The sequence below is a fragment of the Calypte anna genome, chromosome 19, assembly GCF_003957555.1.
Source record: "Calypte anna isolate BGI_N300 chromosome 19, bCalAnn1_v1.p, whole genome shotgun sequence".
NCBI lineage: Eukaryota > Metazoa > Chordata > Aves > Apodiformes > Trochilidae > Calypte > Calypte anna.
This window is the reverse complement of record NC_044264.1, coordinates 5,113,017-5,127,321: the sequence shown is the minus strand read 5'-3', so window position 1 is coordinate 5,127,321 and position 14,305 is coordinate 5,113,017. Positions and strand designations below refer to the sequence as shown.

Sequence of the window (14,305 nt, the reverse complement as noted above, 5' to 3'; positions counted from 1 at the left end):
GAAGTGCTCAGCTTGGCCTCAGCTTTCCTGCTTGCTGGATCAAATGAGGGGATGAATCCCACTGAAAACTCTGTGATGGTGATGATGCTCGATGGTGAAGAAAACATGGAAACTCTCTTCCCTGCTTCATCCCAAATTACTGAGCATTTCTCCATGCTTTGGGATGTGTTAATGGTTTGGGTTTTTTCCCCAGCATTGAGGCTGAATTCATACTGAGGAGGACCCTCTGGAATAGCTGGGATTCCTGCATTTCCTCCCCCTAAATAATGCTGGCTGATCTGCATTGAGCATCAGCAGCTGGCTCCAGGGGGAGGACAGGGTCACCCAGGACAGGGTCACCCAACATGGCCAGAACCTTCTCAGGTCCATGCAAGGCTTCATTTCAGCCCCAAGGGGTGAGAACATCCCTGGTAGGTGTTTTGTGCAGAAGTCCCCAGGTGCTGGGGCAGGTCTGAATGCTCTGGGTTGGGGCAGAAGGAGCAGGGCTGCTGGAGCAGGAGCTGACACTGAAGGGTTAATGGGGAGTGTTTGCAGCCTGTCCCTTGTCACCAAGGAGAAGGGCACAGCACTTGGGAAGGAAACAAAACACCCACTGCCCAGGAGGGTGATTTCCTCTTCCCCAGGGACAGAGAAGGGCTCTGGGCACCGGCAGGACGGTGTCACCATCCCAGGTGGCAGAGAACAAGTGGCACCGGGTGAGTGTGACCACTGGGAATGCGGGCTGGGGGCACAGCCTGGGCCAGCTCCCCATGTCCCATCACCCTTTTCCCTTCCTCTCCTCCCAGTCCTATGGCAAAATGTGGGGGACACCGAGCACCACGGTGCGGAGCATCCGTCCCTACCAGTCCGGCGAGCAGTACCTTTGTGCCATGAAGGAGGACTTGGCCGAGTGGCTGAAGGAGCTGTACGACCTAGACATTGAGGTGGGCACCTTCTTGGAGGTGCTGGAGACAGGGGCTGTGCTCTGCTCCCACGCCAACAACATCACCCACGTGGCCAAGGAGTTTGCCTCTGCCTGCCCTGGCGTGGCCCAGCACCTCCACCTGCCCGCTGCCGGTGTCACCTGCAACCTCACGGCACAGCCAGGCACCTTCCAGGCCAGGGACAACATCTCCAACTTCATCCAGTGGTGCAGGAAGGAGATGGATATTAAAGGTAGGATGCTGAGCTCCAGTTGCCCTGTGTCCCCATGGTGGCATCGGGCAGCCCAGTCAACACAAGCGAGCCCTGAGCTGGGAGTTCCTGCACAGAGCTTGGCAGCAGCTTTGCAGGGTGCTGGCAGGCAGTGGGTGTGTTTGCTTGGGTGCAAATGGGTGCTGGGGGGGATGGAAATGGAGAGGGCGTGTGCTACAGTGTGGCCCTGCCCTGCTCAGCATAATCTTGGTCATAAAAAGACATCAGAAGTTGTCCTGGCTATGGCCAAAGGGTCTGTCACCCTGTCCCCACCACCAGTGAGTGCCTGGGAAGGGCATGGAGCCCTCAGCATGCTCAGCCTTGGGGTTTTGTGGCTTTGGGGTGCCCTAAACCAGTGGTAGAACCTTTGTTTCTAGATACCCAAAGGGGAGACTCTTCCTTTGTGAATTTATCCCAACTCTTGTTCACCCAGCCATATTCCTAGTGGGATGGCTACAGGGAATAACTTCCCTCCTGCCAGGTTTTGCCTCTTCCTGTGCCTTCCCTCCCTTTTGTCCCCATCCCCACGGGATTGTTCTGGCTCTGTCCACCCTTGCCCTGCCCTAGATGTCCTGATGTTTGAGACGGAGGACCTGGTGCTGAGGAAGAACGAGAAGAACTTTGTGCTGTGCCTGCTGGAGCTGGCACGCCGGGCTGCCCGCTTCGGGATGCGTCCCCCAACCCTCATCCAGATGGAGGAGGAGATCGAGGAGGAGCTCCGTGAGGAGCTGGAGCTGCCATCCACGGATACTCAGCTCCCCAGGCCCCCCAGGAAACCACGGGACCTCAACAACCTCGACCAGATGGTACAAGGGGGCACAGAGGAGGATAAGGATGGGAATGGGGATGGGAATGGTCACCCCAGAACCTTTCCCAGGAATCCTGATGAGGACCCATCCCTGCTGCCCACAGGTCCAACACCTGGTGAGCCGCTGTACCTGCCCAGTCCAGTTCCCCATGGTCAAGATATCTGAAGGGAAATACCGTGTGGGTGACTCTGACACCCTCATCTTTGTCAGGGTGAGTCTGCTTCACCCCTTGCTTTTGGGGCACAAGGAATCCTCCTCTGCTGCCACGGTGCCCCTTCCATAATCCATCCCCCAAATGGGACCAGTGAGGGGTTTTTAACCGTTATTGCCAAAGCAGGGAAGCTCAGCCTTGTGGGGTGTGTGCTTACAGGGATGTAACCATCCACACGTATGGGACAGACCCTGCTGTCCCATGCCGAGCCAGAGCCAGCTCTTACCCAGACATGGGAGCACAGAGGTGCCCTTGTCCCTGCCTGGGTACATCCCTAAGCCTGGCTTTCTAAAAGGGCCCAGGACACGGTGATGGAGAGGGGCTTTTCACAAGGCCCCACTGTCCTTGGGGTGATGGGAGGTGCCAGTTGGCAGTGGGAGCTGAGACCCCCCCCTGCCTTGGTGGCTCTGAGCTGGGGCTGTCCTTTAGGTGACACTTAGGGTAAGCCCACAGCTCCTGAAGCCTGGCTGGGTGTGTCACCCTCAGACACCTTTAAAAGAGGGTGGGGTCCCACGGGTGCCTCCCGTGGACCTCTTTGGACCTGCCATGTGGCATCCCCTGCAGGTCCTGCGGGACCACGTCATGGTGCGGGTCGGGGGCGGCTGGGACACGCTGGGGCACTACCTGGACAAGCACGATCCCTGCCGCTGCACCTCGCTCTGTGAGTCCCCGTGTCCCCAAATCCATCGGATCTGCCCCATGGGCGGGGCGGGGAGGAAGGGGAGGATGGGTGGGGGTGTCAGTCCTGGGTCTCGCTGCTCCTGGGACCAATCGCAGGAGCGGTTCTGGTTGCTTTGCTGAGGGAGTTTGGGGACTTTCTTTGGCTTTGGTGGCCACTAGAGGTCACGGCAGACTTCTGGATGGAGCCGGACCCCAAAAGGCCCTTTACAGGGAGCACAGGTTTGCACCAGCATCCCCGGGGGGTTGGGTGCTGAGCGGATGCCTGGGGTGGGGGATGCACCCTGGGGGTGGATGCAAAGGACACTGGTGCTGATTCCTCCCCCCCTACTTCCCCCCCAGCTCACAAACAAGCCTGGAAAAGCCGCAGCCCCCAGCATCAAGTGCAGCACGAGGTCTGGCTGTCCCCAGCCTCCAAGGTGGCCACCCGTGGCCAGCCCCAGCCCACACTGCTGGTCAGCCGCTCGCAGAGCCCCCTGCCCCCCATTACCTGGGGGTCCCGTGTCCCCTCCAGTCCCCACCGACCTGCCACCCCCTTACCAGAGGGCTCGGGTCACCCACGGGGTGCCAGCCCTCACCGGGACCCAGCACAGCCCCGGGGGGTCCCCTCGGGCAGGTAAGTGGTGCAGAAATCCTGCGTGTCCCCAACCACCCCAAAGATGCTTTCACAGCACCTTTTTCTCACATCCCTGATTTCTGTGTCCCCTCCCTTCCAGAGGTGTGGATGTGAGGGGGGGCGGGGGGGGTGGGTGCAGGAGCACCCCAGCCCTTCTCTGTTCTCTGTTCTTGCAGGACGTGGCAGCCAACACCATCCAGGTCACCCACTCGACCCAGCACCCCTTGCCATGGGGCTAAGAGCCGGGCACCCACCCCCTCCCGGGTAGCCCCCAGCACCCAGGACAGCGTGGGGGTCCCCAAGACACCTTGTGGGCCCACCCGAGGGAGAACCCCCCCAGCACTGGCACAGGGCAGGTGCACAACACCCAACACCCAGCAGACACCAGCACCTCCAAAAAGCACCCAGCAAAGAGCCAAATCACCTGCCATGGCTGCCAGGCTGCAGGAAGGGGGGGTCCCTGCCTTGGTGACACCCCGTGCCCCCAGCCCCATCAAGCTCTGTGCCCCCTCCCCACACCAGAATGCCCGGGGAGACTCACAGAGCCAGAAACACCCACGGGAAGGGAGAGGGGGAGCCCTAGGCCAGGGCCAACCACCCTCACCCCAGAATCCCTCCAACCCCCCTCTGAAACAGGATGGCATCAGTATCCCCCCCCCCAAAGCCAGCCCACCCATTCGCTGTACCCCCACCCCTCCAGCCAGGCTTGCAGATGGGTGCAAGGGCTGTGCTGCTGGGGGGGGGTCCCCGTCAGTGCCCCCCATCCCTGACCACAAGGGCTGCCGAGGGACTGGAGGTGCCAGGGGATGAACTGGGGGGAGCCTGTGCCCCTGTCAGTGGGAGTGGGGGTCTCAAGGGGTGCTGGGGGCAGGCGCAGCCCCCTGGCTATGACAGGGTGGTGGAGGAGCTCTCCCACGGGAGGCAGCCCCTGCGTCCTGTAGATCTGGGGAGCTGGGTACCCAAAACCCCCCTCCAGCCACCCCACAGCCCACCACCCTACCCACCAGTGGGAAGGTGGAGGGGCAGGGTGTGGGGTCCCAGACTCCACAGGGGCCCAAAGCCAGCGCTGTCCCCAAACCCCGGCGGTGCCTGAAGAAACCCGAACGCGTGCCTTCCATCTACAAGCTGAAGCTGCGGCCCAAAGTCCGTCCCCGCCGGGACCACAGGCCCGGCAAGAGACCCTCACGCATCCCCACCCCCTTGGGGCAGCGCCAGCGTCGCCCCCCGGGGCCCCCCCGTCAGCCCCCACCCCCTGACACCCGTCCCGGGGCCAAGCCCTCCCCGGCTGACAGCGGAGCCTGGCTGACCGAGGATGATGAGGAGGTGTGGGTCTGACCTGCATCCCGAGTTGGGGCAGGGACTGACCCCTCCCTCAGCCCAGGGATGGACCCACTGGAGGTGTCCCCATTACTCTGCAGAGCTGCACCCATTCCTTCCACTTTTTTTTTTTTTTTTTTTTTTTTTTTTTTTGGGGGGGGGGACACACAGGACTGGTAATTCTCTTCCCAAGCAGTGACTCTTGTACAGTACAGCCTCAAATTTCTTTCTGCAGAGAAAAAAGAGTGCAGCTGCCCCTCCTCATGGTGTCTCCCAAAGCATGGAACACCCCACACGTGGTATCCAAGCGTGCAAAGCATCTTGTGCCTCAGCTCTGTGACACGGGACCAATGATCCTCAGGGCTTTCAGCACCCAGAGCCTTCATGAGTGGCTCAGGTTGGGGAGGCCCCCGGGCTTCCTTATGGGTGAAGGTGGGAGCCCAGGGGGGGTTGGTGGTCACCCTGGCAGTGCTGGTCACTCCCAAGCCTGCAGCCACACACCCGGCAGCCTTGGTTGTGCAATAGAGATGTACCAAAGGTCCTCTGGCTTAGCATCTTTTGTGTGGGCAGGGAGGGAGAGAGGATAATCCTGATGGGGAGGGAGGAGGTCATGGCTGATGAAGGGAATTCATGCTGCCGGGCTGCTTGGTGTAGCAAATGTCCCTTCAAGATCCCCCCCTTGGGCCAGAATAGCCCCATCCTCCAAGAGGGGATGAAGCCAGATCCACAGCATCCCTACAAAGGAGCAGCCAAGGGTGAGCTCCTGTGGATGCAAAACCTGTCTGAAAAAAAGGCTCTTTTGCAGGGGAGGAATGAATTCCACCACCTGCAGACCCCAGTGAGAGCAGCAGAGGGGAGGCGAGGAACCCGGCACCGCGGGCAAAGAGCAGCGAGGCGGGTAGAGAACAAAGGGGTCAGACCTGATTTTTAATTTGATTTCAAAGAGGGGGGTGCAGGGCGTTACAGGCGGTGTAGACACCTCGGGAATCTCTGATAAGAAGTTCATGGAGGGGAGAGGAAAGCCAAGTACAGGAAACCGGGAGGCTCAGCGGAGCCAGAGGAGGAGAGGGAAGAATCCTTGCCAGGGCTGGACCCAATCCAGGCATCGGCACCACTCCCGTGGGGGCAGAAACCCAGCAGTGCCCTGGGGACAGCGGTGGGGACATCCTCAGCCTCTCCCAGGCTCAGGAAAAGGTAATTTTCCAGCAAGACCAGGGTGGCATTGGGTGGGTGGTGACTTCATACTAAGGGTATGAGTAGGGGGAAGGCGTGGGTCGCCTGTAGCTGCTGCTGTGCCCCCCAGCCTGGCCACCACCAGAGCCCCTGCCTGCACCCAGACAGTGCCACCACCCAGTTCTGCCTGCACCCACTGGGTCCCCCCACCTCCCCCTTCTTGGGCTCTTGGGAAAGTAGCTCTTTGTAGCCCTCATTTTTCTCAGGAGCTGGGAAATGCTGTTGAAGCAGTGAGAGTTATTATTACTAATATAACTTCCTCTGTCTATAAAGTACAATAGAATATAACAATTATATTTATAACTTCTTTTTTTTTTCTTTTTTCTTTTTTTTTCTCAAAATACTAAATAGATGCTATAAAAACCTGTAACTAATTGTGCTATAAACTGCAGGCTACAGGGTTATAACAAACAATGTATTGGCTTCATTGTTGATATGTGTACATTGGAGCACTTTAGAAATGCTTTATTATTAACACCTACCAAGGAGTTTCCTTCTCAATTTGGAGGGATAAAGCTAGCTAGAGACCAATAGGGTGAACTTACTCATGGTATTAAACCCTGACAATATGGGGTTGGGGGGGACTGATAGATTTGTTGTGGAGGGGAGGGATGGTGACCCATGCCACTATCCTTCCCCAGCTGAAGCTCTCACTCCAGACAGTCCTGTGTCCCCCCCATCACTTTTTCTCTTTTTTCCCTTATTTTTTTTTTTCTTTTTGGAGCAAGGGTTTGGTTCCCAAGGTGGCTGCTGGGGGTGGGAAGGGAGGGGCAGGGTGACCCCAAGCCTGCAGCACTGGGCTCGGTGGTGGGAGGGTGAAATGCACCCTGCCTGGGCTCAGCTGGACCTGCTCTTCATAGGATGTGTCACTGAGATCACAGCAGGGCTCTGCCAGATGGAAACGTGGCCGGGGGGGATGAGATGGGGCTGCTCTCTGTTTTCACTGCCCCGAGCAGCACCGAGCACCTGCAGTGCCTTGTGACACCAGAAATCACTGAGCTGCCTGGGCCAGGGGTTGGATCAGCCCCAGCTTCTGCCTTTGGGGGGTGAGGAGAGAATTTCCCCACAAGGAGCAGCCAAAAAGGAAGAACCAAGACTCCTGGGGCTCTTGCTCACCACCTCAAACACTGTTTCCTATCAAGGGCTGCACTTTGCCACCCACCCTGCAGGACAAGACACAGGAGAGCTGCAAGGCTGGTGTGAAAACAAGCTAAAAGATTAAAAAAAAACCCAAACCAAACCAACAAACAAACAAACATGCTTTCCTGCTTGGGATATGCAGAGAGAAAATAACATAAAACAAAACCAAAACTACAAAAGGAATGCAACTGGAAATGCAACTCCAGCTCCCTATTGCTTCGGAGGCTGCCTTCCCACCACCACTGTCTCCCGTGGATGGAGACGAGCCCAGGGGAAAGCCCAGGGTGGGTCAGACCCACCTGGCAGCACTGCCATGGGGTGCAGTGACCTGCTGGGGGGCTGCCTGCCTCCCCGGGGGGGTTGGATGGGGCTGTGCAAAGCCCATCACCTGCTGAGCCCAGGCTGAGAGGTAGTGGAGGGGTGAGCTGCCTGGCGAGGAGCTTGGTGAGATTATTTGGTGTTCTACAGGCTGGTGGGGAGGAGAAACCTTCCTTGGATGAACCAGGGCAGAAAGGGACTTGAAGACCTGGGGAAGCAGCACCCAGCACCCCAGGGTGAGGTAAGGGGTAGGATGGGGGCTTTATTTCTTCATTTTGTTTCATTTTTTCCTCCTTTTCTTGCTTTCATCCAGAAATTCAGCCTGGAAACCTGACCCAACCATGCCAGCAGAGAGCCCATGTAACCTGGCCTCTTGCTGGAGGCTGCTGAGCCCCCCAAGGGGAGAAACCCCAGCTCTGCAGGGAGGAAGATGGGGCTCCAGCCTCCACCATGCCCCAGGGATGGAGCCACCACCCTGGCAGCAGGTCACAGGCACTGTGTCATTCTCTTACAAGGACAGGTGACAGCAGGCAGCAGCAAACCTTGCCCCTGCAATGAACTGGCAAGGAGGGACCCGACAGCCACCCTCTGGGCACCATCAGAGGCATCTCCTGACCCCCTCGTGCCACACGGAGTTTTGGGCACACCAGAGACACAATCCCCCCCCAGGACCGCTGTGGCTCTGAGTGCCAGAGGCTCAGGGAGGGCTCAGGGTTCTCCCTTACCCCTCACTACCCCCAGTCACCCACCTCCTCAGGTGACCACCACACCAACCTGCCTGGCACCCCCCAAGGCACGCTGTCCCCAAACGTCACCACGGGCTGCCAGTGCCAGCAGGGCAGCAACCCCCGAGGTGCCTCTGGGGGTCCTACCACAGCAGAGAGCGGTGACACCAGTGGTCCCCGAAGACAAGTGGCCACGGAAGGAGGTAAAAGAGGGGTGAGGGTGTCCATGGGGGCAGGGGGGGCTCACATGATGGTGCATCGGTTCCTGCGCAGGGCACCCTGGAAGCGGATGGTGGTATGGACGTGTTTGCAGCGGGCACAGCCCACGCTCTTGAGGAGCTCACTGAAGAGCAGGAGGATGTGCCAGTTGTACTTGGCCGAGCACTCGATGTAGCCACACTTCCAGGTTTTCTTCACCAGGTTGGAGACGTTCCAGCGCGGGATCACTCGGCCCCGCTGCAGGTCCCGCTTGTTGCCCACGATGATGATGGGTGTCTCTGAAGTGCCAATGACCCTGGGGAGGGAGGGAGAGGAGGGTGGTGAGGGAAGACAGAAGGGGATGGGGCACAGCACATCCCATGGATGGATGACCATCCCATCCTGTCCTGGTTTGGGCCAGGATAAAGGTGATTTTCTGTCTTGTACTTTGCTTTCAGCTAAGGCTCTTGGGAGGAGCTGCACTTGCTGAAATGAACAGCAAGGTTCTCAGTGTCTGCTTCTAGGACTGGTAACACTCCATGGTTATAGTTACAGCTGGAGACTGGTGTGCAGAGCCAAGGACACTGCTCAGCTCTGAGGAACATTTTGCCCTCTGGAAGGAGAAAAGAAGTAAAAAGGTCCCAGCTGCAGCCCTTCCCTAGGGAGGAATGGACAAGATAGAAGCCAAAATTGACCAAACAGAGTATTCCATCCCATACACCTCATCTCAGTATAAATTTGAGGGATCACGAGGATCAAGCCCCTTCCTGCTTCTCTTTCTTCACCCGTTCCCTGTTTCCTTCAGCATCCCGGGAGGATTCCATCCATTCCTCTGCCTGTGGTTCTGATCCATGCCAGCCTGAATCTGTGTGTTCCTGCCTCCAGCTCCCAACTGCTCCTGACTCCAGGATTCCAGCCTGGACTTTCCCAGGGCTGCCCTGCAGCCTCAGTGGGGATGTGAGAGTTATTGAGGGGAAGTAGAGTGGAACGTGGTATCCATTTTCCTGTATATTTGTATATATTTAGTAATTTTTCCTATTTATCATTACTATTCCATTGAAGTTGTGTAGTTTAGTTTCCAACCCATAAGTCTCTCTCCCTTATTCTCTTTCCTTTCTTTATCTGGGAGGGGAGGGAGATTAATAGGGAGCATCTGTCATTTGGTTTAATTGCCAGTGTTAAATTGTGACACATCCCATGGACCCCAACCCATCCCAGAGCTGCTCTTGGCTTTGGCTGGCCAAATGTGGCTGTTCCTCCTCTTGGCCTGTCCCCTTGTCCCTCTTTGTGGCCAGGCTGCATCAGTTCCAGTTGCCTTCCCAAAGATGGTTCTCACCCCCAGGGGACACCTGCCCAGGGTCCTGCTCCTTCTGCCTTTGGGTCCAGTTTTGCTTTTGGGCTCCAAGCCCTGCAAAGGGGCTTTCTCCCAGTCTCTAATATCTCATCTCCAATGCCAAGAGCAGGGGATCACTGGGATCAGCTGTAATGCCCCATCAGGAGCTCTGGGGGGGATGCACCCAGCATCAACGTGGTCCTTACCTTGTCTCCAGGATCTGCTGGCGGATGGTTTTGATGTACTCGAAGCTGTCAAAGCAACAGATGTCATAGACCAGGATGTAGGCATGGACACTCCGGAGCCCCCTGCAGCACACGTCTGCCCACTCCTGCAAGGTGCAGAGAGGGATCAATCCTGGCTCAGCCCCACTGCCATGCCCAGTGGGTGCTGGGGGACACCCAGGAGGCTGCCGTGCTGATGGGTGACAAAGGAGCAGGGGCTCTGTCCCTGACACCCAACACCCAGTCTCACCTCTGCTCTGTCCCAACTCATCCCTGCAAGGGCTGCATCTGCCTCCCTGCAGCCCCTCAGCCACCACCCCCACATCCCCCCACCCCATCTCCAGCTGGATGGGGCTGTGGGCATCACCCAGCTTCTCACAGTGGGACCGCAGCCTTCGCCATCATTTTAGGTGAAAAAGCTGCCAAATACACTTCCCCCGGGGCCCGCTCAGCTGGTGGTGACCCCTCACACCACCTTCTAGCAAACCAACCCTGCCCTGGAGGGCAAAGCATCCCCCGAAGGGGCGGAACCGGGACCCCGCGGGGCGACACAGAGAACCCCTCCCCACCCCCCGCTCATCACCCGAGACCCCACCCCTATCCCCAGGGTGAGAGGTCCCGTGGCGGGGGGGGGTGTCCGGGTACACCCCTACCTGCAGGGTGTTGACGGGGAAAGCTGTGATGGGGGGGAAGTCCATGATCTGGAGGTCGTGGACGTGGCCGTTCATGACGACGGCGGGCAGGTAGACGCGGCGGGCGGTGGTGGGGACGCAGACCTCGCTGAACTCGTTGTAGAGGAACTGCCGGACTATGGCACTCTTACCCACCCCCTGGGCTCCCAGCACGGCGATCTTGAACGTTGCCACCATGCCGCTGCACGCTGGCCACTGCCCTGGTGCTGGCCCCACGGCCCCGAGGATGCATATTCCCGAGGATGCTCAGCCCCATTCAGGATGCATTTCCCCTCCGGGACAGCCCGGCACTGGAAGGTGGAAGGAGAAGCTGGTGAGATGTTGGAGATACCCTGTCAGACACAGCTATTGCTTCAGGAGGGATTTTTTCCAAGCAGGAGGCTATGGGAAAGGGTAATGCCTGTCCCCCAGGGCTGGGTGACACCCCCACTAGCCACCCCCTCGCAGAATCCCACACTGCAGAGACAAGGACAGGCAGGATTTGGGCAAATTTGATCTCAGGGAGGTTTTCACAGGCCCATTCAGCCCATGTGGTACCAGAGGAAGGAAACCTCTGGAAAAGGCACCATCTGCTGCTCAGGGTTTTTCCAGCCCCGGCAGCAGTGGATTCCTGGGCTGTGCTGGGGACTTGTCCCACAACACCCGCAGGGACAGTCACCAGCTGCTCCATCCCTGTGCTGCCCCATCCCAGGGAATCCATCTTCCCTCTGCTTGGACAGCCAGAATTGCCTTTTGCTGGGGTAAAGGGAGGGAGGAGATTGCTCATTGCTCTGTGCCTGTAAGTGACAGCTTTAATGTTTAATTTCAGGCTTTGAGCAGTTTGGCAATTAACTTGATGGAGGCTAATTTCCCAGCCAGCTGATGGGGTGAGCCCACAAGCTGCTGGCACACGTGGTGAGGCCAGGGGAGCCCCAGGGCAGAGCCATGGATAGAGGGGGATGTGGGGTGATAGCCCAAGCACCCCCTGGCATCAGGTTCCTGACCAGAAGCTGTGATAGAAAAAACAAGGGTGAGGGCACAGGTTCCACTTCCATTGCTGGGAAGAAGCTTGTGTTTTATCCCAAAGTGTGGTTGCTTTTGGCAGTTTGGGATGCTCTGGTCCTTTTTTCCCTGAAAATCACCCCCAAAGCACAAAGCAGAGATCCCTGAGTGGGTAGAAAGCAGCAGGATCAAACCACCCTGTCCTGACAGGGATTATTTGCCCCAAGGAGACCCTGGCTCCGGGCATCCCTGCTGTAGGGTGCTGGGGGAGGCCAAGCTTCCTGCAGTCCCCAGGCTGGGCCATGGCTCACCCCATCCTCACCCTACTGGAAAGAGAGCTGAGACCTTCAGCCAGGGCCTGAGCCAGTCCCAGAGCAACGAGGGGGATTTTGTGCCCAGGTCTGGGGGACGTGGCACACGGTGCTGCTGTCCCCTGGGGTGTCACCACCCTTGTGGAACCCCAGCCCTGGCAGCAGGAGCATTTCTGTGCCACACGCAGGGAAATGGGGGGTGCAAGACACCCCACACCCAGCCCTCTGACAGCAGCCAGCACTGTCACCACAAGTCCCCGGGGTTGTGCCGCCACAGGGACAGCACTGTCCCCACAAACCTCTCCTTCTCATGGAAGCAGTCCTTAGCTCCTCTGCGGGGCCAGAGGGTGAGAGGGTGACACATCCAGAGACTCAGCACCCACGGGGCTGCCCTGAGCTGTGGAACAGGCTGAGCCCTGCCATGCCACCCCAAAAACCCCATCCCCCTCGGGGCCAGCAGACAGAGACAGGCCTAGTGAAAGCCAACCCATGAGCCCCAGAAAACCAGCTTGAACCCCCAAGCCAGCTTGAACCCCAAAGCATCAGTGGCCAACCCCACAGCTCCCGGCCCCTCAAGCACCTCACACCAACGAGCCACCGCGGGAAACTGAGGCACAGAGGGGGAGATGCAGCCTGGGTGGTCCCATGGTGGGGCGGGGGGGGGGGGGGCAGGGACCCCTTGGGTGGCCCCAGGAGGTCAGCACAAGGCCGAGCTCAGTGGCTTGCAGAGCTGGGGGGAGGCTCGTCGGCTGCTCCAGAAAAGGGGACCTGGACCCCCGACGCGACCTTGGCCATCTGCCCCCGACACCCCGCAGGAGCCCCGCAGCAGCATCCCGCACCCCGCACCCCACGTCCCGCCCCGCTCCTCCCGGGGAGATGCTCTCCCCTCGGCGGGCAGTGCAGCATCCCCGGCCTGTGTGTGTGGGGGGGCTGTCGGGGCAGGAGGAGGTTGGGGGGTGCCGGGACACACACGCACCCCCGAGACCGGCGGGGAGAAGGGGGGATCGGGAAGAACCGGCAATCAACTTTCGCAGGGGACCCCCTCCCCCCGATATCCTCCCCCCACACCTTTGAGACCCAGCCCAGCGGCAACTTTCTCCCTCGTCCCCCCCCGTCCCGGAGGACCCCCCCTTTCCTTACCTTGCAGCGGCGGCCCGGGCCGGAGGAGCCCCGGCGGGCGGCGGAGCCATGCGGCGAGCCCGGTGCGGGGCGGGCGGCCCCGCTGCAGAGCCCCGGCCCGGCCCCCCCCGGCGCGGCTGTACCGAGGGGCGGGGGGCACCCACGGGGGGGGAGGGTTGCGGTGGTCGCCGGGTCGCAAAGTCCGTCAGGGGCACGGCGAGGGCGGCTGGAGATGGTCGGGGATGGAGGCAGAGCCCGGGGCGGGGGGATGAGAGGAATGCCCAAACGGGGAGAGAGGCAGTGCCTGGGGAGGGAGGGAGGGAAGGAGGGATGGAGGGATGGAGGGAGGCTCTGACCAGGCGGGGATGCGGGCAGTGGTGCCCGGGAATGATGAAGGCAGTGCTCGGGGAGGGAAGGAGGCTCTGGCCAGGTAGGGATGCGGGCAATGCCCGGGGAGGGATGCAGGGGATGGAGGCAGCAGTCGGGAAAGGAGGTAGAGAATGGTCAGAGCGAGTCGCAGAAGGCAGGAGGTACACCGGCTTCTCCCGAGGCTCTGGGGAGGTGCTGCTGGGAAAAGATCCTCCCATGTCCCCCCTGCAGTCTGCGGGGTGCAACACCATCACCTCTTCCCTCCCCAGTGCCCAGCAGTGTGTGTGCCCCCATGCCCACCCTCTGGGAGCCCCCTGGGAGCAGCCCCCTTTGGGCAGGACCCCCTCCCAGGAAGCCTTTCCCTTCTCTGACACTGCAGCTCCAAAAGCTCTTGTCCATGTCCCTTCACCCCTGTGCTGGGTGAGCCCCTGCTGCAGCTGGCAGGGCTGAGGGTTCTCTGTGCCCACTGTCACTGGGGGTGTCCCCAGTTCGGGGTGGTACCTGGTGTCACCAGGACATTTCTGTTGCAGTACCCATGTTTTGGGGACACCCCACACCGAGCACTTACCTGTGTGCTGGATGGTGAGGAAGATGCTGGTCACACCTCCAGGGAACGTGGTCCAGGCCCCCACGACACACTTCTGATGGAGCCACTCGAAGAAGCCCCTCAACCCCTGCTCCAGCTCACTGTGACACCACTGAGCACTGGGATGTTCCTGTGGATCTGGCTGCAATCACACAGGCTTGGCTGAGCCCAAAAAACTGGCCCGGCCAGGCTAAGCCTTGTCAGCACCTTTGGCTGGGGAAAGCATCATCTCCTGGGGCTCCTCTTTGGGGTGAGGAGAGGGTAGGAGTGGA

The 14,305-nt window shown here is 59.5% G+C and overlaps 2 protein-coding genes across 3 annotated transcripts; one reads left to right on the top strand and one right to left on the bottom strand.

Moving 5' to 3' along the window:
* The first annotated feature begins 797 nt into the window (after window positions 1-797).
* Window positions 798-4,822, top strand: GAS2L2 (growth arrest specific 2 like 2). The gene is given in 8 exon segments (XM_030462544.1): window positions 798-1,155; window positions 1,741-1,979; window positions 2,086-2,193; window positions 2,758-2,854; window positions 3,214-3,511; window positions 3,664-4,224; window positions 4,226-4,461; window positions 4,464-4,822. Coding segments are annotated over 8 exon segments (2,256 nt in total).
* Window positions 4,823-5,703: 881 nt separating this feature from the next.
* On the bottom strand, window positions 5,704-14,148 carry RASL10B (RAS like family 10 member B). Of its 2 annotated transcripts, XM_008490700.2 has the most exons (5): window positions 14,016-14,148; window positions 10,629-10,957; window positions 9,958-10,082; window positions 8,468-8,734; window positions 5,704-5,948 (listed from the first exon to the last, which is right to left on the bottom strand). In XM_008490700.2, exons 2-5 carry the CDS (start codon window positions 10,842-10,844, stop codon window positions 5,807-5,809), a joined length of 750 nt encoding a protein of 249 aa, XP_008488922.2. In that variant the 5' UTR covers window positions 10,845-10,957; window positions 14,016-14,148; the 3' UTR covers window positions 5,704-5,806. The 2 variants fall into 2 exon arrangements, with proteins under 2 accessions (XP_008488922.2, XP_030318505.1); XM_030462645.1 differs by lacking the exon at window positions 5,704-5,948 and having other exon boundaries at window positions 6,348-8,734; window positions 14,016-14,145.
* Between the last annotated feature and the right edge of the window lie 157 nt (window positions 14,149-14,305).